The sequence below is a fragment of the Blennius ocellaris genome, assembly GCF_963422515.1.
Source record: "Blennius ocellaris genome assembly, chromosome: 8".
Taxonomy (NCBI): domain Eukaryota; kingdom Metazoa; phylum Chordata; class Actinopteri; order Blenniiformes; family Blenniidae; genus Blennius; species Blennius ocellaris.
Genome location: NC_137657.1, coordinates 29,257,996 through 29,283,592, shown reverse-complemented (window position 1 = coordinate 29,283,592; position 25,597 = coordinate 29,257,996). Strand labels below are relative to the sequence as shown.

Genomic DNA, 25,597 nt, shown 5'->3' with positions numbered 1-25,597 from the left:
TCCGGCGTCACGAGCGACGACGGGACGCCTCCGCTTCAACCGCTCCACGCGGAGGTGGTGCTGGTGTGGTATGGCGGCTCCAGGTGTGGTATGGCGGCTCCAGGTGTGGTATGGCGGCTCCAGGTGTGGTATGGCGGCTCCAGGTGTGGTATGGCGGCTCCGTCGTGGACCTACTCGACGCCCCCGCCTCAGACCCACCTGCTGCCTCATCATTTAACCAATAATCCCATGGATTGTTGGACTGACCTCATGAGTTCTACCAGCTGAACGGTTGAAGTGTTCAGGGAGCTAAAGGTGCAGGGAGGCTAACTGCAACGTGCTAACGTGCTAACTTCCTGCATGAAGCGCTGGCGGAACATTTTAAACTCTGACAATGTTCAAAATGCTCGACGGTGTTTTATTTTTTATTTGTAATGAAAACATTTATTTAGCCAACAGAGGAATTGGTCGTCAGGAAGTGTTGTGAAGTCCCGACTCTCTGTTTGGTTGCACCACCTGCTCCACCTGCTCCACCTGTGTCCGGTGTGTTGTGTGTGACCGCACGGTGGGGTAATGACAGAACCAGAGCGGAGGCCCTCCCGGGCCGTCACGACAGCAGCTGTACGTCGGTCTGGACGACCTCTGTACCGACAACAAGCCGCGTCTGTTGGGCTGCCAGGAGAGTTTGCTGATTCCCCGGGACACATGCGCTCCCTGTTATCCCGCGTCGGAGCCAACAGGCCGGACGGCCGCTGACTGATGGCCTCGCTTAGTGGAAGTGCTGGAGCTCTCAGCCGCCTGTCAGCACACACAATGACCCGTCAGCCTGACTGGCAGCTGCACCGACTAACACACTCATACTGGGCCTACAGCTCCCACTGTATCGGGGGGGGGGGGGGGGAGGAGGAGGAGGAGGAGGAGGAGGAGGAGGAGGAGGAGGAGGAGGAGGGAGAGGAGGAGGAGGAGGAGGAGGAGGAGGGGGAAGAGGAGGGGGAAGAGGAGGGGGGAAGAGGAGGAGGAGGAGGAGGAGGAGGAGGGGGAGGAGGAGGAGGAGGAAGAGGAGGAGGGGGAAGAGGAGGAGAAGAAGAGGAGGAGGAGGAGGGGGAAGAGGAGGAAGAAGAGGAGGAGGAAGAGGAGGAGGAGGAGGAAGAGGAGGAGGAGGAGGGGGGAAGAGGAGGAGGAGGAGGAGGAGGGGGAAGAGGAGGGGGAAGAGGAGGAGGAAGAAGAGGAAGAGGAAGAGGAGGAGGAGGAGGGGAAGAGGAGGAAGAAGAGAGGAGGAGGAGGAAGAAGAGGAGGAAGAAGAGGAGGAGGAGGAAGAAGAGGAGGAAGAGGAGGACTCCAGCACACATCATTGTCTTTTAAAAGCTGTGCTCCCGTCCTGTCTGCTGAAGTGTCCTCTGTAATCCTCAGTAATCCATCACTACTGCGTCAGCGGTGAAGATGCGGCGCTGCTAAAGGTGCTAAAGGTGCTAAAGGTGCTAAAGGAGCTAAAGGAGCTAAAGGTCGACCTCCTCTCTCAGTCTGGCCTTTTGTTTATGAAGCCACTAAAGTCTCGTCCCGCCGAAGCTCAAACACATTCTGTCACACTTCAGGCCACTGGTGTAGCTGCTCTCCTCCCTTAACCTTCCCGTCACTCATGCTAATGGGCGTCATAATAAGAGGATCCGGTGCCAGGGTGTGTGTGTGTGTGTGTGTGTGTGTGTGTGTAATTAAGGGTCTGCGGATGCACGTGCACGTGCACGCTGGCGGCGCCGTGTCAAATTGATGAACGGACGGTTTAATCACACCTGCACTGTTGCTCTTGTTCCCACACTTTATGACGCGGCTCAGGTGTGTGTGTGTGTGTGTGTGTGTGTGTGTGTGTGTGTGTGTGTGTGTGTGTGTGTGTGTGTGTGTGTGTGTGTGTGTGTGTGTGTGTGTGTGTGTGTGTGTGTGTGTGTGAGACGCCTGTCACTTCCGATCCTCGTCAGGTGTGTCTGCCAGGCTCCCAGCATTAGTCCCTCCATTAGGCGCCGGCCCGTTGCCACGGAGACGCGCTGCCGCTGCAGCTAGAAGGTTTCCATGCAGTCACACGTGTTCGTCTCCGGTCCTGAACCTTCTGCTTCAACTTCAAGAGTCCAGGATCAGAATCCAGGCGGATCAATGCGCCGGTGCAGTGCACACTTACAGGAGCAGCGTTTCACACACGTTGGGTTTTCCCACGTTTCCACGGAGTCCCAGCATTTTCAGAAAGCTCAATTTAATCCATCAATAGATTTGTCACAATTCCACGGTTAAGATCTATAGATTCAGATATTTTTACTGTCTTCAATACAAAAGCTTGACGTTTTCTCACCTATTTCACTGCATTTGGCCCTCTGACTTATATCTCAACCTCACTGGTTGATTCTGGACCGGCGTCTTTGCAGTGGAAGAAGAAATCATTTCCTGGAAGGAAAACAAACCATGAAGTTGTTTATTTTTCCGCATGAAGTTGTCCGTCAGTCGGTGTGTGTGCTGTCAGTCAGACGTTCCCACGTCGCCGGATCCCTGCCTCTGCAGATCCTGCAACGACTTCCGAGGCGAGGCGGACGAGAGGAGGCTGGAGTAAATGATCTGACGCTCCATCTCTGTCTTCTCTCACTTTGTGAAAGGCCCATCTCTCTCTCTCTCTCTCTCTCTCTCTCTTTGCAGAGTTTCTCCCCAGCCCACTGCTAGCCTCCCCCTTCATCTCTGAGAGTTCCAGTGTAACTGATCTAGATTGATATGGAGCCTCTTCTTGCTGAGCGATGTGAATTCGCTCCAGTCGAGCAGCGGCTCTATTCATTAGCTTAAGCCTGGGCATCTCTGGAACAAAGTGCCTCGCTCCTCCGAAGCGCCAACGCACAATACCTAATAAGTCTTTACGTGCTATTAGGAGGGCTTTGAAAGGCAGCCTGCAAAGTCTGACACCCCCCCCCCCCTCCCCCCCCCTCCCCCCCCCTCCCCCTCCCTTCCGTTTACACTGAGTGCCGATTGTCATTTATTGAAAGCTTGAAAGGGAAACGGGTCTTTAATAGCACTGCCAAACATTAAAAGTGGGGAATTTATTAGATGCTTTTTAACTAATGAGTCGGGGTGCGGGCGTCCGGCTCTCGCCACGTTGGTAAAAGCCTCCCTAATTCCACCAAATAGACGTGTTGCCGTGCGGGAGCGAGTGGAACTCCTCGGTGGTTCTGATGGATCAAAACGGAGCCGCTGCGTCTCCTCGGTGATGTACTTCCTGCTCCTCGCAGCCCGACGGGCGCCGGAGCTCACATAGAGACGGCGGCGTTGACGGCAAACACGCCACTGCACCGCGTCTGAACCGCGATGCTAATTGATAGGAACCACTCAGGCTGCGAACGCGGTGCGAGAAGTGACACATTTCCAGCGAGAAGGGGTTTGCGGAGGGGGGGGGGGGGGGGGATTAAGGAACACAGAGAGCTTTGCTCTTTAGCAGCTACAGGAGAGCCTCGGCGTGCGTGGGCTGCTTGAAAGGCAGAAATAATGAATGACTCTTCCCTCCCACTTTGTGCGGGAATATCTGCAGCTTGACACTCAGAGATCTGGAAACGCGGAGCCTTTTTCAACGGGATTTTATAAACGGGGACCGTATGATTCATCAAAAGTTGTTTTATGTTTTTGTTTCTAAATTATCTTTTACTTGCATCCCTCCCTCGGGGCGTTCCGGAGCTCTTCACCACGCTGCACAAGCCCCAGCATGGATGTCAAATCCACAACATGAATATAGAATCCACAGCATGAATGCAAAAGCTACAAGAAAAATACATAAGTCATGACGGAATGCAAATAGTACAACACAAATGCAAATTCCTACAACGGATATAAAAGCAACATGAGTGTTTACCCTTTGACACGAATGCAAGAGAACAAATAAAGATTAAAACAAGGATCAGTAAAACCACATCACTAATGTTAATGCCTCAACTCTCAAAAGACACAAAATGCAAAAGCTACAGATAATGTAAGAAATGTTTAACACTAAGCCGCCTAATCATTTGAAAACTTTCTTTTAAAAAGTATTTATTTAGATTAATGGTAACAGCAGCAAAGAAAAACATCACAAGAAGATGGACAAACCCTGAGCCCCTCCCCCCCCCCCCCCCCCCCCAGTGAGTGAATGGATAAGACATGTGAAGTGATACTTTAGACATGTAAACTCCAAAAATGTTTCCAGATGATGACAAATTGTTTTAATCCTGAATAAAAATATGACGTCCAGATTAGGTGACTGAGGGTTGTTTTTTTTTGCAAATATAATAATATCACATTAACTTTAATATGTAAATTTCAGAATAGACAAATAGGCAAATTCCTGCAGTTACAAAAGGATGAAAAGAAGGAAAGACTTTGCATTTGTCCAGATCTGCAGTTTAACGTGTTACGTTGGACTCGTCGGCCTCCAGAGGTCAGAGGTCAGATCAGGTGGATGTGGCTCCTCAACTGGAACCAGTTTGACCCCCTGCTGTGGCCCCTCCTGCACTGGGAGGAGGTGAGTCCCAGTGGCCATCATGGAGCTGAATGCTGAACTGAAGTCCACGGACAGCATTCACACATGGCCGGCGTGGCCTGTGTCTGTGTTTGTTCACTTTCTGAGCACATCTTCAATCACTGTCTGGGTTCTGAGTGCTTTTCCAAACAAACAGCCTGACTGTCCTTGAATCTGCTACAGAGAACCGTCAAAACCTTCTTTTGTTCTGTGGAAAAGTAAAGAAATTGACTTTAATTTAAAGACGTTGATCAAACAGAATTGTCGTACGCGATCGTAGAGGCGTTCAGTTTGACATTCCCGTCATGCACTGATCGCCAGAAGCTGGAATTTCAACTCCGAACTGCTGGGAAGATTGAAACGGAACACATTTATTTGGTGTTGAGCTTCATGAGGAGTTTGACGGGATGTGAGGGGCTCAGAGCATCAGGCTGCTGGCGGGCTGTGTTGAGCTCACCTTGTTTTGAAGAACCTCCTCTGAACGGCCCAGACACATCCGGCCTCCACGTGGAACTCTGACTGGCGTCGTGCGCTTGCTAGCACGAGTTGGGTGAAGGTTCAGGAGTGAAGCTCGTCCTCCTCCACTTCCTGAAGCTGTTCTGACGGCCTGAAGTCCAAAGTGCAGTGATTAAAATCTAAATGTAGAGAATAGCGCCGTGTCCAATCAGGGGAAGTCCTGATGCCAACAGGTGAGCAGGCCTGGTTTCCAGATTGTTCCGTGGCTCAGCAGCCTTTGATTCTCCAGGCTGCTGACAGCTGCCCCCCCCCCCCCCCCTCTTCCTCCCTCCGCGGAAAGCAAAGATGAGGCAGAAGTGAACAGCCCTCCATCCATAATTAATCCACCTTGATTGCATTTCCTAATCCAGGTTTGACGTACCCCCCCCCCCCCCCCCCACTACACACACACTATACATACACATGCCTGGACTCACTAAACACAAACTGCCTGTATTCAAGGTTCCCAATGCAATTTAAAAGTGATTAAATCAATAGTCGATAAGTCAATAAATCTTACGTTTGTATGTGAAAATACACTCAAATGACACACACATAGAAATATACCTGCTGTGCATTTTCATTGTTTAGTTTCTTTATTTAGTTATATATTAAGGTTTTGACTGTTACATATACATTTTGATTAATTGACAGACAAAAGAATATCTAATAACAATTATTGTATTTTAGTTGTGCTTTATTATGGCAGTTCAACATTCAATGTTTGAGTTTTCCTGAGAAAACAAAAAAACACTTTCATGTTGGACAGCATCATGATGAGATATTCAAATGTTGGTATTGATGCCAAGTTATCTTCACAACTTGAGATCGCGTTGACCTTTCTTCGACATTTTGTTTGGTTCTTCCGTGTGGCCACTAGTGGGCGCTGTTTGTTTTCGCCGCTCCTCCACAACATTTAGTTTTTCTCCAAGGCAGGTTTGCTGCAGTTCTTTCATAATTCTTATTCACGCTCTGAATCTTCAGAGTGAGTCGTTGCATCGTCACGAGTGCAGTGGAGCCCTGAACAATTCTTTGTTGTTGTTTAAACGGAGGTAAATATTCCGTCTGACAGGCGTCGCTCTGCCTCTCCTCATTATCACCGACGCCCCTCGAGGCCACGGGAGGCAAAAGTGTCACCTGCAGGTTTAATGAGCTGTTTCTGATTAAAGTCTTAATTAGGAGATTTGGACGGAGTTCAGCTTGAGTTTCTCTGCTGCTCTCTTCTCTTCTTTCTTCCTCTCTTCTTCAACCAGTTGCATGTTGATGCTGCTGAAGACGCCGACGTGTGACAGTCGGCTGTCGTTGCTGCTAAACTTCAGAGAAAGTGTCGTTCGGTTTGTAGAGACTCGTGACTGAGGGCCTTGGAGGAGATTCTAACGTTTGGCTGTTCATCAGACACGACAAATCAAAACCTTGTGAAATCTGATGTCATCGACGTGTAAAGCTGCTGCAACGTCACTATTGCTTCATTCTCATCTCTTTTGTATGTCCAGCAAGGTTTTCCATACAAAACTGTACTATTACCACCTTTTTTTACTATTTTAGCTCCTTCACTGACTAAACTAGTGACTTTTGTCTTAATTCTCTTCTTCCCTACCAAATGTTTGTTTTTTTTCCAAATTTTGAATAGAAAGTTAAACATTTCTTTTATACGTTTGTCACACAGCCTGGCTTGAGCGATGGGCCGACCGTCTTACGTGGCTCTTATGTGGCTCAGTCACTTCTTGGCACGTTGCCAACAACTCCGCAGCAGAAAAGACTGTGGAACGGATAAAAACGTGGCTTTAACAGGAAGAAACTGCTGAACGAGGCTCAGGGGCTGAAGACGTTCTGCAAGACGTTCTGCAGTTTCTGCAGGTTCTATACTGCCGAGCCTGTAGTACACGTAGGGCAGTCCCTTCCCCTCGTGGGGACTGGGCCACAGCCGCCGCAAAGCAAACTTCTTTTCCCCGGCACAGATTCATCACATCACATGGTGTTTGCTTCATGGGTTCACTCTCCCAGCACTACTTGTGACTCGCTGTGAAATCTGAATAATTGGCTGTGAGGCGGACGCTTCCTTGTTTCTCCCTGGTCTCGGCCTCCCAAGACTCTCTGCTACTTCAGCAGGTGCTTACGGATGAAGTGATGGATTACCTCACTCCTCGCTATCTCCGTCGTCCTCCCGGCTCCCCCCCCCCTCCCCCTCCTCCCCCTCCTCCTCCTCCTCCTCCTCCTGCTGCTGTTCAGTAGGGAAATGAATGTGCCTCCTGTTTGCTGCATCCGACTCTCACTCTGTCAAACTCCACCGTGCATCTGTTGCAGGGCGGTGGGAGCCACCGTGCACGTGCACGTGCACGGGAATCCATAGGTCCTGGGATGGACGTGTGCGTGTGTGTGTGTGTGTGTGTGTGTGTGTTCCTGAGTGTGTTTGGCCGGGTCACTCCGTTCTCCGCATGCAGGTTTGGAACAGGCCGATAAGCCGTTTTGCAAAAAACTGGCAATTAAAAGTTGATCAGGCTGTCAATTCAAATGGAATGAAATGGAACCAGAAAGTAATTAAAAGGACGGCGTGAAAACGACAACAATTATATCTGTTAGCCTCCCATTGCCGACGCACAGAGGAATTTAATTAGTTTAGGCGCGCATATAGTGATTCCTACAGTAAACACGCAGTCACACAAACTGCAAAGACAGCCCGCAAAAATATCAATAAATGAATAAATATGGCAGCGGAGGCTTTCCATGCACACACAGACTGTCAGTCTCAGTTTCAGAGCTCAGCCCACATACACAGGACGCCAATAGATGTGGACGACACTGGTGTTAAACTGCAGCCGCTGAATCATTTACTGCAATCTATCTTGGACCAATTAGTGTATTTTAAGTGGCTGGTGGATTGGTGGGGTATTCCCAGTCCTCCCAGTTTGCCCATATGGCCGTAGGCTGTGGATCCGCTGTGTTAATGAGCCTGTCAGTTTCTATCCCACTCAGCATTGGACCAAGATGGGCTTATGGGTAGCAAACACACACACACACACACACACACACACACACACACACACCCACACACACACCAGAATGATGGCTTTATGTGAGTCACCCACTCAATCAATCCGTCTCTTTATACAGAAACTTTCAGCAAGATGTTTCCGGTGAAGCCAGAGAAGGCTCAGTGCCTGAGGATCCTCGTAAGGAAGAAACTGTTGAGTCCTGCTGGAGGCGGCTGCCCCCCCCCCCCCCCCCCCCCCCTTAACAGCTGCTCTCATTACAAACTTTATTTAACCCCCATGCTAAAGGGTTGACTGCAGATGTACGAGGTCCTAACGTATATATATGTGTGCAGAATATATTTTTAAATGAAGCTGCTTTCAGGCCAGTGCAGTCTGAGTCGTGAGTTGGTGGTGGTGACGGAGCTTGTCCTCCCTCTGACCTCGACAATGTGACTGTTGGTGAGAATTCCCGGCTGCAGGGCGTCCTGTACTACCGGGTGCAGTTTGGGGAAAAGAGAATAAATGAGCTTGTTGGCTGTAAATGTGTTTTCTTTCCATTTCCACTTGATAAAGTCTTCTCAACTCCTGTCAGCTTAATTAACTTGGCGTCTCTCCTGATGATGCCAATTGGACTTGGCTCTGCCGTCTGTGTCATCACCGCGGCTTAATGTCGGCGTGATGAGCTTCAGTCAGCGGCTGATTGATCAGATGGGCAGTTTGTTATCTGAGGTGTGATTAAAGTGTTCTAGAGCCCTGGTCAGAAAAAAGCTTCTGGTGGAAATTTTGGTGGAAACATTTTTAAAAATGGCCAATTTATATTGTGAAGTAGCAGAAATGGTGGCCGCCATAACAGACTTGACCCGTTTTACACCTGGAGGTTTTGTGTGGCACTAAGACGTGCAGTTTATGTCCCGGAGGTTGTTCAGATTGGTTTGTCTCGCACAGGGACGTCCAAACCGGTCCTGGAGGGACGGCGTCCTCCAGGTTTTAGTCTGTCCCTGCTTCAGCAGACCTGAGTCTAATGATGATGTCAAGGTTCAAGGTGTTTTATTTGTCATTTCAACAGTAAAAGCCAGGTTTCACAGTGAAATGAAATTTGCCGTCTGCCCTGGTGCTGACATACATAAATAAATAAGTATAAACACAAGAAAATAGAATAAAATAAAATAACAGCAGTGCAAAATGTCATAAAATCAAAAATGTCATGACCAAGGCAGTGAAAAAGATCCAATATGGAGCCCCTCGTTGCGATCAGGTGTGTTGAAGTGGGAGGAGCTAAACCCTGCAGGACAAGGGGCCCCGGAGGACCGAGGCTGGACCCCCCCTGGTCGGACATGTCCCACATACTGCAGTGGATTGAGCCTTAATGGAAGCAGAGGTCAGGAAGTGGCTGTTCCTCCAACGGTGCTGGAACCATCTGGGCTCCACTGCAGGCTTCAGGGACAGTTGTCTTCTTTTACTCAGAGCCAACATGGCTGCAGCGGCGCTGATGTGGGGAAGACGTGGCGGACAAAGATCCGCCGGAGTGGCAGTGGCCAAGGTTTCCCAGGACGTTTCCCCAGAGACACATTCCCTCTTTACCCAATCCCTGGACTTTAATGGACACCTGAATACCCAGATGAGACCCCCTTCTTCTGTTGCTCCGCGGTCCAGCTGTGACCTTCACCTGCCCGTCGTGGGTGTTTTTACACGGATGCTCTGTGGAGTGGAACCCCAATAAGGCAACCTGCCGCCCTGTGTTCTGCTGGGCCATCGTCCTCTCCTCCTGTGTATCAACCCTTCACCCTGTTGCTGGTTCGCCGCTTTTTCCTCCCTTTGTCCGACTTGATCAATACTAACCTTTCCAGGCTGGAGAGATTCCGCCAGAGCTGCGTTAGAGACGCCCGCAGCCGATCATTAAGACATTACAATTCAGTCCTGGTCAAGTCCTGACATTTACCTTGTTCTGCTGCGAAGACATTAACTTTGAAAAAACTATAAATAATTATAATATTTTACAGCAAGTCTTGTTTTGTCGCCACCAGAGAAAAGTTTGTGTGCGAGAATTTCCTGTAGCAAGTTTTGTGTCCAGCTCAAGCCGAGTTTGGCTTTTCCAAAGAGCATTCATCGTCAAATTAGCTTCTAATTTGCCACATTCCCTTTAAGTTCTCATCAAAAATAGATGCGGCTAATGGTGTTTTTCCAGTTTGATATTTCCCTCTCGTGGTTGGTTTGATTTACGTTAATTTCATTGTTCAAAATGGATAAATGGCGAAGAACAAGCCGGTGGGTAATGAGCCCCACTCACCTGCATAATGTAGGAGGGACATTTGTGTCGTCCAGACGAGGTGCAGCTGGACGTTCGCCGCTCACCTCTGTTCCCGTGCTCATTCCTGATGAGCGACGGTTTAGCGGCGCTTCCTCCATACGTTAAGAGCTGCGTAACGTCCGTCGCAGCACAGTAAGTACCTCCCCGCCACACGGACATCACACCCTTGAGAGACGTTTTGGCAGCCGCAGCTGGATTCTCCAACCGGAAGACGCGTGTGCAGCCATTAGCATAACAATGAAGCTGGAGAAGCTTCACAGAGAGCATCAAACAAAAACACTGCTTGAAGATTTCCAAAGATCATTAAATGATGACGACGTTCTATTTACGACATGTATGCGTTACCTCAAGGTGAACACCGGGGCAGGCATGCATTTGCATTGATTAGCATGTTTAAGAAGTAGCGGGACGCCGGCGTTTCGTAACAAACGGGCGAAGTCGATAAATCAAGACGGGGCTCGGTGCAGCAGCCTGGCGACGCCTGGACGGAGCTCAGCGCTCCGTAAGTCCAAAATCCAAAATGAATATTTATAAGTGAGCGCTGGGTGGACTTGGGCTTGGGGGGAAATAATTGGGCCGACGGCAGGTGACTGGGATCAGCGTGGCCCTGCAGCTCTGCAGCCCTGCAGCCTAGGGCTGCAGGGCTGCAGAGCTGCAGGGCCACGCTGATCCCAGTCACCTGCCGTCGGCCCAATTATGTGACTGGGCCATGCTGATCCCAGTCACCTGCCGTCAGTGACTGGGATCAGCGTGGCCCTGCAGCTCTGCAGCCCTGCAGCCTAGGGCTGCAGGGCTGCAGAGCTGCAGGGCCATGCTCTGCTGCAGGGCTGCAGGGCCATGCTCAGCTGCAGGGCCATGCTCACCTGCCGTCGGCCCAATTATGTGACTGGGCCATGCTGATCCCAGTCACCTGCCGTCGGCCCAATTATGTGACTGGGCCATGCTGATCCCAGTCACCTGCCGTCGGTGACTGGGATCAGCGTGGCCCTGCAGCTCTGCAGCCCTGCAGCCCCGCAGCTCTGCAGCCCCCGCAGCCCCGCAGCCCCGCAGCTGTCGTGCCCCAGCAGCAACCACCAGGGACGGCCTGTTCGCTGTGTGCTGCCTCTAACCTGGTCCTCGTTAGCAAGGCTGGGTGTGGCGGCGGCGGCGGAGTTTGACCGGCTCCAGATAGAGCTGGAAGCAATAGATCAGGTTTTGTAAATGAGCCATCAATAAGTAATTAGGTGGCATTAGTCACAAGTAAACAGTGGGAGGAGAAGAGAGGCTGCCTTCATCAGCAGGTGAAACTTTGGGATCATTTGTTCAAATCACAATTCACCCCCGCCGGGATTTTACTCAAACATACGTTTTTACTCTGGTTCACTTTTAATTCTTCTCTTTCTCATTTTGCCGTCCGTTTTTACTGGACAGCACTTTGGTCAGCTTGAGCGCTGGAAAGGGTTTTATAAATAAATGTTCCAGTGATTGATGGAGGAAGTGATTCACTGACGTAACGTTTGTTTTCAGGTTAATTATGCAACTAAGTCCTTTAGCCTTCTCTTTGCTCTACGTTCATATTTAGTGATAGAAGGTTTATGACACCACGTGTTGGTGATGGACGGATGGATGGATGGATGGATGGATGGACGGATGGATGATGGATGATCCATAATTTGACTTCAGGAGAAGAAATCCTGTCACATAGCAGCAGTGTGGATCCCATAAAGAACAACTTGTACTAAAATAATGAGTTTGCTTGGATCGGTCACGACCTGAAGTTAAAGTCAGGAAGATGAGTTCAATTATTAACGCAACAAGCTAATTCACCTGATCATGCTGCTTTTGTTGGGGTAAAGAAAGTTTCCAGGGTTTAATTAACAACATTGTCAGCAAACACAGTGTGTATATGAACGAGAAACCTGTAAATGAGCTTTATAATGTTTCAGTCGTTCGGCCATTAAGAAATGGGAAAACAGCGTTTCAGCAATATTGCCTGTAAGTGGAAACCTTAATCATCAGCTTGTTGTTCGACAGGTCAACCGGCAGACGTGGGGGAAGAAAGACGTGTGTTGCTGTGATTTTCCGTCCTCAGAGGACACGGACTGACCAAGTCGTCATGTCCACATGTACATGCAGCTGTTCAGCAGGAACCTCTGGACCCCCCCCCGGAGCTGAAGTGGACTCTAATGAAGTTGCTCTTTGATGCATTAATAACGTCTTCCTCCCCGCCGGGCTGCGGGGCCGACTCCCCAGCAGCGCCCGGCCAATCCCTGCCTGACATACAAGCTTGAATTATTTCTTTCTCCGAGTGTCGGAGCGAGACGAAGGGAGGAAGAGGAAAGTGATGACATACTTCTAATGAACTGTTGAATAAATAAAAGTGCTGTCTAAGCTTTAGGCACCCTGAACCGCCGTTAGGCAGCAAAGAGGTGGAACACGGGGGAAAGCAGGCGGTGGATTAAGTGAAGGAGCGAGGGGGAGAAGTGACGGAGGTAGAGAGCACACCTGGAGTCACTGTGTGGTGGTCCCACTGGGGTTCAGCCCAACACAACTGGTCGCCATCGGCCTGACTCAGCAGTGGGACGGCAGACCACCAGGCTTCTCCCAAAGCAAAGTTCTGATCAGAATATAAAGATGTTGGTGCCGTGAAATGAACAGCAGAGCAGCAAAGGTTGCCGTGTTGGCTGGATAGATCAACGAAGGTCTGAAGGTCTGGAAGGTCAACGAAGGTCTGGAAGGTCTTGAAGGTCTGGAAGGTCAACGAAGGTCTGGAAGGTCTTGAAGGTCTGGAAGCTCAACAAAGGTCTGAAGGTCTTGAAGGTCTGAAGGTCTTGAAAGTCAACAAAGGTCTGAAGGTCTTGAAGGTCTGAAGGTCTTGAAGGCCTGAAGGTCTTGAAGGGTCCCATGGTGTTTGGCACGTCCACCACTGCACCTCCAGAAGTCAGCAGTCACTCCATCACGTGTTAAAAGGGCGAAAGGAAACGAGGGAAAACCTTCCAAAGAGCTCGTGGAGAACCTGGAGAACCTGCAGACCGACTCCAGCCTGGAGCTTCAGTCTGCAGACCGTGCAGACCAGGACCGCCATGTCCCTGGTCACATGCACCTGAGTTTTGTAGGAAAACAATTCAAGCTTGACAGGAATCCCAAAACGGAAAAACCCCTCTGAAGATTTAATAGTCAATGTGGTTTTACCACTTAATTGTTCCAACATGTGATTACCTGTAGGGACGCCGGAAAACATGTGATTACCTGTAGGGACGCCAGCAAACATGTGATTACCTGTAGGGACGCCAGCAAACATGTGATTACCTGTAGGGACGCCGGCAAACATGCGATTACCTGTAGGGACGCCGCAAAACATGTGATTACCTGTAGGGACGCCGCAAAACATGTGATTACCTGTAGGGACGCCGGAAAACATGTGATTACCTGTAGGGACGCCAGCAAACATGTGATTGCTTGTAGGGACGCCGGCAAACATGTGATTACCTGTAGGGACGCCGGCAAACATGTGATTACCTGTAGGGACGCCGCAAAACATGTGATTACCTGTAGGGACGCCGGAAAACATGTGATTACCTGTAGGGACGCCGGCAAACATGCGATTACCTGTAGGGACGCCGCAAAACATGTGATTACCTGTAGGGACGCCGCAAAACATGTGATTACCTGTAGGGACGCCGGAAAACATGTGATTACCTGTAGGGACGCCAGCAAACATGTGATTGCTTGTAGGGACGCCGGCAAACATGTGATTGCTTGTAGGGACGCCGGCAAACATGTGATTGCTTGTAGGGACGCCGGCAAACATGTGATTGCTTGTAGGGACGCCGGCAAACATGTGATTACCTGTAGGGACGCCGGCAAACATGTGATTACCTGTAGGGACGCCGGAAAACATGTGATTACCTGTAGGGACGCCGGCAAACATGTGATTACCTGTAGGGACGCCGGCAAACATGTGATTACCTGTAGGGACGCCGCAAAACATGTGATTACCTGTAGGGACGCCGCAAAACATGTGATTACCTGTAGGGACGCCGGCAAACATGCGATTACCTGTAGGGACGCCGCAAAACATGTGATTACCTGTAGGGACGCCGCAAAACATGTGATTACCTGTAGGGACGCCGGAAAACATGTGATTACCTGTAGGGACGCCGGCAAACATGTGATTGCTTGTAGGGACGCCGGCAAACATGTGATTGCTTGTAGGGACGCCGGCAAACATGTGATTGCTTGTAGGGACGCCGGCAAACATGTGATTACCTGTAGGGACGCCGGAAAACATGTGATTACCTGTAGGGACGCCAGCAAACATGTGATTACCTGTAGGGACGCCGGCAAACATGTGATTACCTGTAGGGACGCCGGAAAACATGTGATTACCTGTAGGGACGCCGGCAGAATCACCAGCAGCTCATCTGCATTTCACTACCGTCTGATTTCAGAGTGGAGACGTACGGCGGCGTGTGGATTGTGTGTTTAATAGATCACTTTCATAATCCAAATACACATGGTTTTTTGTGTGAATCTTGAAAGAAGACATTTTGATGCTCGAAGCTTCCGCCTCCACGTTTTCCACTGAAGCCACAGGCGGAATGAAATCAAGATGTTTGTGTGCTCTGGTGTTTTCTGGACACATTCAGGAGGAGAGTGAGTCACCTGTGTGTGTGTGTGTGTGTGTGTGTGTGTGTGTGTGTGTGTGTGTGTGTGTGTGTGTGTGTGTGTGTGTGTGTGTGTGTGTGTGTGTGTGTGTGTGTGTGTGTGTGTGTGTGTGTGTGTGTGTGTGTGTGTGTGTGTGTGTGTGTGTGTGTGTGTGTGTGTGTGTGTGTGTGTGTGTGTCCTGCTGTCCTTCACAGTGACCGTCTCTCAGCTTATCAGCAGCACAGTGAGATTGAGGGCCATCAGCCACTCTGTTGCCATGGCGAAGGCAGACGGAGGGCAGCTTGAGTGACAGCTGATCCTGCCACACACGTTTCTCCTCCTTCACACCTCCTCTACAGCCGCCGCCGCTCGCCGTGCGGCCGCTACTCGCCGTGCCGCTCGCCGTGCGACCGCTACTCGCCGTGCCGCTCGCCGTGCGACCGCTACTCGCCGTGCGGCCGCTACTCGCCGTGCCGCTCGCCGTGCGACCGCTGCTCGCCGTGCGACCGCTACTCGCCGTGCAGCCGCTACTCGCCGTGCGGCCGCTACTCGCCATGCGGCCGCTACTCACCATGCCGCTCGCCGTGCAGCCGCAGCTCGCCATCACGGGCTGAAAAAGCAGCGACGGTCGGTGGAAGCCTCGGGGACGTGTCGTTCCCCCTCTGCTCCACCCTCCCTTCAATATCGACCTTTGACCTCTGAGGAGAGACGGACCGAGGCTCTGCTCTCACAATGTTTCACGGCAGAAAAGATGTTCTCGCCCAACGTGTTGCTTTTTTGTTTCGATGACTTGAGTGTTTGCACGTCTCAGAAAACTGTTTTGAAAAGTCGTTGTGCTCGTCTCAACATGAGGAGGTTCTGAGTCCCGGGTCACCCGACATTTCAACTTAAAAGCATCGTTTCTGCATTGTAGGGTCAGGAAAGTTTCATGCTTCCCCGGCGACGTTGTAAAAAGGATTTCTCTTTACATGGAAACGGCAGAACTGCTGAAGACGATGCAGTTTCCATGTGAGGCCACGAGTCGGCAGTGTCGGTCCTTTTCTTCTTCTGAATGGGGAAATAAAAATGTAACCACACTTCTCTAACGGAGTGTATAGTTACTCTTAACTACACCATCATCTGCATACGTGGAGACACTTTTTGAAAGGACAGCTTAACAAGAGTGTGAACTGTTCTCGGCATGCTTGTGTGTGTGGTTTCATTACAGAGCACCATCTAGTGGCCTGGCATGCAAACTGCAGCACTTTCAGTGTGTGGCGTCTCCGGTTCTGTGGCAAGTGTCATTAAAACACTATGAATGGGCCATTATTCTGAAATCAGGACAGGAAGTTGATCGTTTTCACGCCGGTTATTCTTGTCTGAAGGGGTCAAAGTGTAAATCATGAGAAAACAACAGTTATGAGGAGAATCGTGGATTCAACACATATTTAGCATCGTGAAGTCGAATCACATCGTCGACGGAGGAAGTTTGTTGCGCCTCCAGTGGTTGTCATGAATCTCGTCGGACGTGGTCTTCTCGTCCCACACGTAGCGGTTTGTCCACGTCTGACTTCTTTTGTCTTTGAAGTCTTGCTCTGATGTTTGACTCGAGTCTTCTGAACTGAGCAAACCGACCCACAGCAAACAGCCGCTGACGTTCTTCTTTCCTGGTGAAAATCCTCTTCTCACAGAGAGATCGGTACAATCGTGACATGAGTGGCTTCATCTTAGGGTTTGTTTTCTTTGTTTTGTTGTTATTTTTGTGGAGTCATTTCAGATGACATTACCTCAGTCCTCAATCAGATGGAAATAAGCAGAACTGAAACACTCGGGCCTCCTCACCTGCACAATTATTCCCTGAACAGACGTTTGGTCGTGACCAGAATCTTGACTCATCATTTTCTTGTTCCGCTTTTTTTCTGACATGAGAGTCGCGGTGCTTTTTGGGTTTCATCTGTTCATGGACAAACTGAAGATAATGAATGCTGCTCGTTGATAATTTGACTTCTGGTGTGATCGTGATAATGCAGCCTAATTATTTCCTCAGCAACAATTATATGATTTGCATCACAGATACAAACCCCGGACTTACTCCTTATATGTACTAATGAGGACCAGTGTGGTTGATTAATGCTGTCTTAGGATTTAAAAAGGTGTTTTGGGGTCATTTTAGATGTTTTGTATGGAGGTGAACCTGTGCCGTCAGATTCTGAATTCCAATTTCTAACTGTGAATTTTTTTTACCATGGAAATCAGACTTTGAATTTTAAAAGCTGTCGAATTTCAAGTACGTATCTTTTTTTGCTTCCGATTTTTTTTTCAACATCTAAAAATATTCAGTGTGTAAAAATTCAATGTGTCTAAAAATTCAGCTGTAAAAAAATTCAACCGGAAAAAAAATTCAGCTGATTGGATGTTGGGTGAAGGAGACAGGAATCGATTGATCGTCCTGATGACACAGAGATTCTGGCTCTTTTGCAGCTGAATTTTTTTGCAGCTGAATTTTTTGCAGCTGAATTTTTTTTGCAGCTGAATTTTTTTGCAGCTGAATTTTTTTTGCAGCTGAATTTTTTTGCAGCTGAATTTTTTTTGCAGCTGAATTTTTTTGCAGCTGAATTTTTTTTGCAGCTGAATTTTTTTTGCAGCTGAATTTTTTTGCAGCTGAATTTTTTTTGCAGCACAATTTTTTTGCAGCTGAATTTTTTTTGCAGCTGAATTTTTTTGCAGCTGAATTTTTTTGCAGCTGAATTTTTTTGCAGCACAATTTTTTTCACAGCTGAATTTTTTTCACAGCTGAATTTTTTTCACAGCTGAATTTTTTTTCGTAGCTGAATTTTTTTCGTAGCTGAATTTGTTTTTGCAGATGAATTTTTTGCAGCTGAATTTATTTTTGCGGTTGAATTTGTTTGCAGCTGAATATTTAGACACATTGAATTTTTACACACTGAATATTTTTCGATGTTCAAAAAAAAATCAGAAGCCAAAAAATGATACGTACTTGAAATTCGACAACTTTTAAAATTCCAAGTCTGATTTCCATGGTAAAAAAATTCAGAGTTAGAAATTCGAATTCAGAATCTGACGGCACAGTTTGACTTCCATATTTTGAATCTTTTTTTTTGTCCCAGTTTGGACTTCCTGCACCCTCACAGTTCTGGTTCCCATGTTCTCCCTGGATGGTTCCCTTTCCCAATGTCTCTGGTTGAGACGTTCGCTTTTTGTCGTCCTCCTCACATGGATGTTTGTTCTTTCCTTTCCCTCCTCCCGCCCTCGCCTCGCTGCCTCAGGTCGGCCAGCTGGTCTTCAAGGGGCTGAAGCGTCTGAACCGGATCCAGTCGCTGGTGTTTGAGACGGCGTACAACACCAACGAGAACCTCCTCATCTGCGCCCCCACCGGCGCCGGCAAGACCAACATCGCCATGCTCACCGTTCTCCACGAGATCCGCCAGCATCTGCAGCCTGGGGGGGTCATCAAGAAGGACGAGTTCAAGGTGCGACACACACACACACACACACACACACACACACACACACACACACACACACACACACACACACACACACACACACACACACACACACAGCTCCTGTAGCATGTTTTAAAGAGCTGCTGTACCTCTGAGGACTCGGTAACTGCCGGCTGTTGTTTCAGTCTGCAGCCTCATGAAAACCAAATGTGCTCTGCTGGAACTCAAACAGCCGCTGCAGAGGTTCAGCAGCTGGGATCCAGCAGAGGCTTTGGGATGTTGGCCGGTCAAGGACAACTGGATTGATCAAAACACTCTTTTCTCCAAAGGGCTTAATCGGCTCTGCTGTTCTCAGGACTCCAATACAACCGTGATCCGTGCTTGTTAAACCACTGAATATATGTTTATCAGACGATTATTACCTTTTCTATCAGTGCAGTGACGGTAAAAACTCTTCCTCACGCCGTTGTTTTTACACCTGGAAGTATCCAAAATTATATTTTTTTTTTGAAGTGAAAACTGTGATGTTAAATTGCCCTGAGAAAAAGCAAAATATATATATATATATATATAATACACACACACACACTACTTATCTTAATTATTTGTTTATTGCTTAATTATTTGCTTAATTATTGTTTATACTGAAGTTATATTTCTTCTATTTTATCTATTGCTTTTTTTTTTAACCCTGCATGCCCCTGTGTTTCCATATTGCTGCTGCTGGAACTGTGAATTTCTCTTGGAGATCATTAAAGTATTTATCTATCTATCTATCTATCTAATACCCCTCACCTTCCTCTGGACGTAATACTTCCCTCCACAGTATTGGAACAGTGAATCAACAGTCAGTCCCTTTATTTTTACCTGTAGACCGAAAACATCTGAGTTGGACGTGAAGGAATCGATACGAGACAAAAGGTTAATGAAGGTCTCACAATCTACTGTTTGCGATTGACTTCATGAATAAAGTCTCGGCCTCGGCACAAGACGCAAAGCAATAATTAGCAAGAAGACAAGTTTGGGATTTAGCGAGCGCAGAGCCGAGGTTCTGTGGCCCGTTGAGACCAAGACTGACCTTTAGCAGCCTGACGAAGAGACTCGGGTCTGCGGAGGAAAAGACTCGCCGTCCGACTCGTGAGCTCAACCTGTGAAACGCCGTGGAGGCGTCGTGTCTGTTGGGACACGTGAACGATCCTCTCTGACGTCAAGCATCACGGCAGACGAAGTCAGACGTCTACAGACCTTCTTCTGTCTGTCATCATGAGAAAGAAGCGACCAAAGCCTGCAGGATATTTAGATAAGATAAGATAAGATAAGATAAGATAAGATAAGATAAGCCTTTATTGATCTCACAATGGAGAAATGTACTTGTTACATTACACAGATTGGCCAAGAGGAAAAGTAGATCTGAACTGAGGCACCGCGAGGTTCCTCGTCCACCGCGAGGTTCCTCGTCCACCCTGAGGTTCCTCGTCCACCGCGAGGTTCCTCGTCCACCCTGAGGTTCCTCGTCCACCGCGAGGTTCCTCTTCCACCCTGAGGTTCCTCGTCCACCGCGAGGTTCCTCTTCCACCGCGAGGTTCCTCGTCCACCGCGAGGTTCCTCGTCCAACCTGAGGTTCCTCTTCCACCCTGAGGTTCCTCTTCCACCCTGAGGTTCCTCTTCCACCCTGAGGTTCCTCGTCCACCCTGAGGTTCCTCGTCCACCCTGAGGTTCCTCGTCCACCGCGAGGTTCCTCTTCCACCCTGAGGTTCCTCGTCCACCGCGAGGTTCCTCGTCCACCGCGAGGTTCCTCGTCCACCGCGAGGTTCCTCGTCCACCGCGAGGTTCCTCGTCCACCGCGAGGTTCCTCGTCCACCGCGAGGTTCCTCGTCCACCGCGAGGTTCCTCGTCCACCGGGAGGTTCCTCGTCCACCGCGAGGTTCCTCGTCCACCCTGAGGTTCCTCGTCCACCGCGAGGTTCCTCGTCCACCCTGAGGTTCCTCGTCCACCCTGAGGTTCCTCGTCCACCGCGAGGTTCCTCGTCCACCCTGAGGTTCCTCGTCCACCGCGAGGTTCCTCGTCCACCGCGAGGTTCCTCGTCCACCGCGAGGTTCCTCGTCCACCGCGAGGTTCCTCGTCCACCGCGAGGTTCCTCGTCCACCGCGAGGTTCCTCTTCCACCCTGAGGTTCCTCGTCCACCCTGAGGTTCCTCGTCCACCGCGAGGTTCCTCGTCCACCGCGAGGTTCCTCGTCCACCGCGAGGTTCCTCGTCCACCCTGAGGTTCCTCGTCCACCGCGAGGTTCCTCTTCCACCCTGAGGTTCCTCGTCCACCCTGAGGTTCCTCGTCCACCGCGAGGTTCCTCGTCCACCCTGAGGTTCCTCGTCCACCCTGAGGTTCCTCGTCCACCGCGAGGTTCCTCTTCCACCCTGAGGTTCCTCGTCCACCGCGAGGTTCCTCGTCCACCCTGAGGTTCCTCGTCCACCCTGAGGTTCCTCTTCCACCCTGAGGTTCCTCGTCCACCCTGAGGTTCCTCGTCCACCCAGAGGTTCCTCGTCCACCCTGAGGTTCCTCGTCCACCCTGAGGTTCCTCGTCCACCCTGAGGTTCCTCGTCCACCGCGAGGTTCCTCTTCCACCCTGAGGTTCCTCTTCCACCCTGAGGTTCCTCGTCCACCGCGAGGTTCCTCGTCCACCCTGAGGTTCCTCTTCCACCCTGAGGTTCCTCGTCCACCCTGAGGTTCCTCGTCCACCCTGAGGTTCCTCGTCCACCCTGAGGTTCCTCGTCCACCGCGAGGTTCCTCTTCCACCCTGAGGTTCCTCGTCCACCGTGGACGTCTGAGCCGCCGTGTCGGCCACTTCTTCACGCTTCGCCGCTAAACTTTACCTCGTCGCTCGTCGCCGGAATCATATTTCTCAATAAATTGTGATTTTTTTTTTTTTCTGGTTGCCAGGGAACAAATGATCCTGCCTCTGTTTCCTCATTTATCACCACAGTGTCCTTCCAGTTCCCCCCTTCTCCTGCTCCTCCTCCTGCTCCTCCTCCTCTTCCCCCTCCTCCTCCTCCTCCTCCTCCCCCTCCTGCTCCTCCTCCTCCTCCTCCTCCTCCTCCTCCCTGCTGCCCCCAAAAGCCTCCCTCCATCCACTACCTTTCCATCTCCTTCTTCTTTACACTCTTTATTTCATGGTTCTCTCCCTCTCCCCTCCCTCCCCCCACCCCCCCCTCCCTCCCCCCCCCCCCCCCCCCTCCAGATAGTGTATGTAGCTCCGATGAAGGCCCTGGCAGCAGAGATGACTAATTACTTCAGTAAGCGTTTGGAGCCACTGGGCATCGCTGTCAAGGAACTCACCGGAGACATGCAGCTCACCAAGGGAGAGATCCTGCGTACCCAGGTACACACACACACACACACACACACACACACACACACACACACACACACACAGTCAGAATGGAGTTGTCAGGAGTGTTCTCTAGCGCCCCCGTGTGGATTGGATTGTTGCTAAAAAGAGCAACTAGAACCACCAGTAAGGTTCTAGAGACACACCAGTCCTTTAGTTATTGAAAATAAACGTCTTCAAGTTAAGGACCTTGTCCACTTAAACATTTTGATTATTATGTGGAAAGCAAAACAAAACTGAAATGCCAAACGGCGTTCAAAGTACTTTTGCTGCACAAACCGTTTGCCAGAGCAGAAAACATAATTTCCAGAACGTGTTTGTACGACGTTGAAACAGAAACAATTAAACACGCCAGAGGACAAGAGGCGACTTTCGCCACTTCCGGAGGGACATTCCCAGTGTGGGGACGGTTCTTACTGCAGGTCCAGGAAAACCTGTAGGAAGTGTCCCTTTGAATGTCCCTGGTGATAGCTGGGATATGTTGTGCAGCCCTGTGCCCCCCCACTCACGGCTCACACGCCCTCCTGCAGACCTTTTCAGGCTGAATTCATCTCTAAAGAAACACTCAGGGTGACACGAATGGGCGATTCTCCTAAATGCAGAAGAACACGCCGACCACATGCTGCTGCTGGAGGTTTACGAGCCGCTTTAATTGATGGAAAATGGAAGTTTATGCGAATATTTAGAAATAAATGGGCTGGGACAGACAGCCGCCACCTGCTGTGACGCCGAGGTTTCCAATAGAGATTATTCCGATATTCACTGAATAATTAGAGGATTTCCGCATTGTTGTCTTATTTAGATTATTGAGCGAGGTCATGAAGTGAATCCCATTATGCTCCTATTACATCAGAGGATATTTCCCACACTGAACTGTGGCCACAGCTTTCTCTTCATCGCAAACATTATTGTAGCTCCGTATTCTGCTCTGAAGACGTCAGTTCATCTATCAGCCGTCGTTACAAAGGAGAATTTCCCCTGCGAGGGTCTGGACTGAAGGCTGGTCTGCACCTGCCAGGAAGAGCGTGGTGAGGCAGAGCGTGGTGAGGCAGAGCGAGGTGAGGAAGAGCGTGGTGAGGCAGAGCGAGGTGAGGAAGAGCATGGTGAGGAAGAGCGTGGTGAGGAAGTGCGTGGTGAGGCAGAGCGTGGAGAGGAAGAGCGTGGTGAGGAAGAGCGTGGTGAGGAAGAGCGTGGTGAGGAAGAGCGTGGTGAGGAAGAGCGTGGTGAGGCAGAGCGAGGAGAGGAAGAGCGTGGTGAGGCAGAGCGTGGTGAGGCAGAGCGTGGTGAGGAAGAGCGTGGTGAGGCAGAGCGAGGAGAGGAAGAGCGTGGTGAGGCAGAGCGTGGTGAGGCAGAGCGTGGTGAGAAAGAGCGTGGTGAGGAAGAGCGTGGAGAGGAAGTGCGTGGTGAGGCAGAGCATGGAGAGGAAGAGCGTGGTGAGGCAGAGCGTAGTGAGGAAGAGCGTGGTGAGGCAGAGCGTGGTGAGGCAGAGCGTGGTGAGGAAGTGCGGGGAGAGGAAGTGCGGGGTGAGGAGGAGCGTGATGAGGAAGAGCGTGGTGAGGAAGAGTGTGGTGAGGCAGAGCGTGGAGAGGAAGAGCGTGGTGAGGAAGAGCGTGGTGAGGCAGAGCGTGGAGAGGAAGAGTGTGGTGAGGAAGAGCGTGGTGAGGAAGAGCGTGGTGAGGCAGAGCGTGGTGAGGAAGTGCGGGGTGAGGAGGAGCGTGATGAGGAGGAGCGTGATGAGGAAGAGCGTGGTGAGGCAGAGCGTGGAGAGGAAGAGCGTGGAGAGGAAGAGCGTGGAGAGGAAGAGCGTGGAGAGGAAGAGCGTGGAGAGGAAGAGCGAGGTGAGGAAGAGCGAGGTGAGGAAGAGCGAGGAGAGGAAGAGCGAGGAGAGGAAGAGCGTGGCGAGGAGGAGCGTGGCGAGGAGGAGCGTGGCGAGGAGGAGCGTGGCGAGGAGGAGCGTGGCGAGGCAGAGCGTGGCGAGGCAGAGCGTGGAGAGGAAGAGCGTGGTGAGGCAGAGCGTGGTGAGGCAGAACCCTAACCCCCCCCCCGTGTTTCGCCGTGTCAGCCTTTTAACCCGCTCCACTCCATTCCCCCGTGGTGTCAGTCTTGTGCGACGACGATGAATTCACAATTCGTTCCCCAGCCTGAACGTTGAAGAGAGAAAGAAGCGGCGGCTGATCGTTGGAACGCCGGAGCGTAGAGCTCAGAGCAGAACGACGGAGAGCTTTTCATTCCGCTGCTCAGGGAGTTGAACCGCGGCATGGAGAGGTTCTCCTGGACCATAAACCCCGAGCTTTACTTTCCTCATATCGTCCTCCAATCATATCGTCTCTTTGTGACGGACGACCTCGTGCATAATGCAGGACGGGAAGTAAAGTAGTCGCACAACTTTACTTTTCCCACACGCACTCATTCATCATGCAGGAAGTTCAAAGCGCCACTTGCGCTTGCCCTTACTATATCCGTTGCCATAGTTACAAGTCCAGCCGGGATGGAAATCAAATATTGGCGTCTGATTGTAAGGCTGTCGGTGTGAGAGGCGGAGGGACGGCTGGTTTTGAGAGTGGCACCCAGGTGGTGTTCAGTGAGACTGGAGAATCTCCCCTTCGCTTTACTTCCTCGCTCTTACGTTCCACCGATCCGTCTGCAGACGTTTATTAAACCGTCGTGACGATTACAAACCACTTGGGAGCGCCGAGCGCGACGCCGTCGTCTCCCGCCCAGACTGACAGAATCGCCGCATTTGCAAAAGTGAGACGGCGGCAAACCTGTGGCCTCGCCTGGCGCTGCGTTTCATCAGGCGGATTGTGTTCTTGTCGCTAACGCAGACGGAGGTTTGATGTTTTTGCTGTCGGCGGCTGGAGGAGCAAAGACAACAACTAGCCTGTCTCGTTAGAGCTGCTTTGTACGCGTGTGAATCCAAACCCCCGTGTTTCTCCGCGTCGCCGTCGTCGCCAGACGCCAGTTTAGAGGACGCTCTTTGATCTCTTTCAATTCAACTTTATTTATAGTGTATAGCAGCAAACACAACACAGTCCAGTCCTCTGCGGCCCTGAACGCCACACATTTCACGTAGCACTTGTATTTTCACACAATGACACTGCTTTTGACGTCCAGAGCCTCTGAAAACACAACTTTTTGAAAACGCTACATCTCCATGTAAACTGGGGAAACGCAGCTACCGTGCAGTCACACTGCAGCTTGTCCTATCAGAGGCTTGTTTCCTCCCTCGCGTCACGACTCCCAGTCCGTACAACAAGTCTTCTGCTAAGCTTGTTTCTTTTTTATCACCTTTCTTAAAAATAAAAGGAAAAAACCCGATGTCACTCAGATCCCACGAAGTTACGCCCAAACCCCCCGAGACGCCGGAGAAACGGTTCAACCTCTTGAGAACTGAGCCACTAGAAAGTAATTTGACTCTTCCAGAGCTTTACAATCTCAAACCAAACTTTCCCCTCAAGTTGAATCATTGTGCAGGTTCAGGTGTTTGCAGGAGGAACATTAGAGCTCCTCCTCCTCCTCCTCCTCCTCCTCCTCCTCCTCCCCGGGAATCTCTTTCCTCTGGCATGCAGACGGATTTGTCGCGACATCGAGCCAAACAAAGTGGGATGAAAAAATGTGATTGCAGTGAGAATATGAAGCAGCAGGGAGGGAAGTGGATCCCACCTGAAAGGCTGCGGAGCTTCATATCTGTTCAGTCCCAAAGACGAGGCTTGGAGAGTCACAGCTTAGAGTGCAAGTTTATAAGCCTCGTGGGACTTAACAAGACAAAAAGGGAAGGTGTGTGTGTGTGTGTGTGTGTGTGTGTGTGTGTGTGTGTGTGTGTGTGTGTGTGTGTGTGTGTGTGTGTGTGTGTGTGTGTGTGTGTGTGTGTGTGTGT

At 50.3% G+C, this 25,597-nt stretch overlaps 1 protein-coding gene across 1 annotated transcript in view; it reads left to right on the top strand.

Annotated features, from left to right (window-relative positions):
- Positions 1–25,597, top strand: part of LOC308133301 (activating signal cointegrator 1 complex subunit 3-like) — a gene marked incomplete at its 3' end in the record, with an annotated part of 78,216 nt that overhangs the window by 43,441 nt on the left and 9,178 nt on the right. Inside the window, exons 9-10 of the mRNA XM_080500604.1 lie at positions 18,157–18,360; positions 21,571–21,711. Coding sequence (XP_080356730.1) covers positions 18,157–18,360; positions 21,571–21,711 — 345 coding nt within the window. The remainder of the gene's footprint in view (positions 1–18,156; positions 18,361–21,570; positions 21,712–25,597) is intronic.